Here is a 2500-nt window from a genome sequence, read left to right on the forward strand (position 1 = left end):
ATATATATGTATAGGCATGTATGTATTTGTATATATTTATATACATATTTATTTGTGTGTGTGTGTGTGTGTGTGTGTGTGTGTGTGTGTGTGTGTGTGTGTGTGTGTGTGTGTGTGTGTGTGTGTGTGTGTGTGTGTGTGTGTGAGTGAGTGAGTGAGTGAGTGAGTGAGTGAGTGAGTGAGTGAGTGAGTGAGTGAGTGAGTGAGTGAGTGAGTGAGTGAGTGAGTGAGTGAGTGAGTGAGTGAGTGAGTGAGTGAGCGAGTGAGCGAGCAAGTTTATGTGTGTGTGTGCATGTGCACATGTGCACCTGTTAGTATAAGCATGCTTTTCTTCTATTTTGTGTATAGTAACAAAAATATTTTGTACATGTGTTTGCTTCCCTATGAAATGTGATGTACAAATCCCTTGTAGTCAGTATTGAAAATGATAGGTAAAACTGCCAAGGAAAACACACACTCAAGTACAGACACACACACAAAGTCATGCATACAGCTATTTCTGTGCATGTATATCAGCTGTCAGTCAGTGTATAGATTTAACACTTGTATATCCTCTTTGCAATTCATGATTCAGTAAAAATGACATGAAAGACTGCAAGATGAAATGAATTCTGTAGTACAGTCACTATCACAATAATAAAGGAACTCAATTGGGGAAAAAAATGTGTTCTCTGTATACTGACAGAAAGGAAACAAAGTCTACACCAAATTGTTAAAAAGAATTTAAACAAAAAAATGATATATAATAATCAAAACAGACTGATTATTCACAAATCAGGTGCATAAATACCATATATGGTGAACCAATTCTACAAAAAGGCATTGCATAGATACTTCATGGAGCTTGTGTGTTAGACCATGTATAAAATACATTTTAGAGGATTATATATATATCATACAAGGTGTTAAAGGGAGTGTATCATACAACACATGGCAGACTTTGTTATCATGCAAAGTGTGGAAAACTGATCATCATTCAGAATGTAGTGGTTCACATATCACAAAAAATGTGTGATGGGCTCACAGACATAAAACACTATGCTTGTTCATGTATCATCAGTGTGGTGTGTGTCATGTGTGACTGTGTAACAGTTCCAGATGTCAAACACACTGTCACTAGTAATTTGTTGGATATTTTGACATGGCTGAATATAACACTAATATATTATTATGCTTTTCATTTTTTATCTCACTAGCAATAGGATTTTCATTACTTTATGAAATTCAATAGCAGGTAACAGACCCTCATGAAAAAGAACTTGTATTCTAGTACTGACATATAGCGGGTGCATATTCTTTACCTGCATATAATGGCACAGTCACTCTAATTTGGGAAATTAAGATATTAAAATAGTTGGTTAATACATCATTTTCAGTGACCATTTATGGTAAGATTTTCTCATTTTAAGATAAGCTACTAGCAAAGTTGCTGTACTTTATACAACATTACGAATGAAGTAAGATCTACTTTTTAAATAAAGTTAGAACTATTGAAAAAGTTTTCCTTGATCTAAATGACAGTGTGTATTATTCTGACTGACAACTGGAAACTTAAGCAGTTTAGCAAGATGAAAACTCAAAGAGTAAGAAAAAAAAGTGTTTGTGCATGTTTGCAAAATTCACAGTCATGACATAATATGCTGTATATGACAAAATATATAAAGAGTTATATATTTTCTTTGTCAAATTGAGTACATCTTCCATGTTCAGTGGCATGTTGTACTGGCATGAGCAATATGATTGGATGGCTCTTCTTATAATGGCTGCAGCAGTCCCAATTCCATCCACCATCTCACAGTCAATCAACCAGATTTCATCACTCCCAAGTCACAGTCCAAGCCACGATGCACTTCTACAAAAATCTGATGAAATGTGAAATCAAAATGCAGCACTCATGAGGCACCTCCAAGCGCCCTGGCTCCTGGGAGTCGGGTCTTTGGGAACTCCTATTGAGCCAGGGCCAAGGAGAAGCCAGGTCGGGGGTCATGGCCACAGAGGGGAGTCTTTAGCTGGCCTTCACCATGCCTCTGCCTATCCTCCTAATGCTGCATTGTCAGGTTACAGTTAGCTTACGACTCAACATCTACCCGTGAGTACTACTGTGAATACTTTCTCTTTACAGAATCTCTAGGTTTGCAAAGTTTGTAGCATATATGAACCTGCAGCAAAATTACTGGGTCAGCAGATATGGTAAGTAAATCATCCCCAACCATGGTCCAAGAAGGGCTGTGAGGGTAGGGCATGAGGGAGCGGGAAAGCCCCGTCCCCATGTCTCTACGACACTGGTCCCCTATGAGAGTACTGGCGGGAGAGTGCAAAATCGGACGTACTGGCGGTAAAGACGCCGTGCTGGGGAGGGTTCTGCTGCCCCGGGGCCAGCTTCTGGGACTGGCCTGCCTGCGTTCCCAGGGGGTTGAGGGAGCTCAGGGGGTTGAAGAGCCCTGACACCTGGCTCGTCTGGGGTATCAGCGGACCCTTAGGGATGAGAGCTTGTGCGGCT

The 2500-nt window shown here is 40.0% G+C and overlaps 1 protein-coding gene across 17 annotated transcripts in view; it reads right to left on the reverse strand.

The window, feature by feature from the left end:
- The window catches only part of LOC125027323 (RIMS-binding protein 2-like), a 138129-nt gene that overhangs the window by 95257 nt on the left and 40372 nt on the right, over positions 1-2500 (reverse strand). For 15 of the 17 annotated variants that reach the window (XM_047616330.1, XM_047616325.1, XM_047616332.1 and 12 more), the window contains one exon: positions 2331-2500. This exon is cut by the window's right edge and continues 121 nt beyond it. The exons of the other annotated variants lie outside the window; for them this stretch is intronic. In XM_047616330.1, coding sequence (XP_047472286.1) covers positions 2331-2500 — 170 coding nt within the window. The remainder of the gene's footprint in view (positions 1-2330) is intronic. 17 annotated transcript variants of the gene reach the window in all.

Source organism: Penaeus chinensis, chromosome 7 (genome assembly GCF_019202785.1).
Source record: "Penaeus chinensis breed Huanghai No. 1 chromosome 7, ASM1920278v2, whole genome shotgun sequence".
Lineage (NCBI taxonomy): Eukaryota > Metazoa > Arthropoda > Malacostraca > Decapoda > Penaeidae > Penaeus > Penaeus chinensis.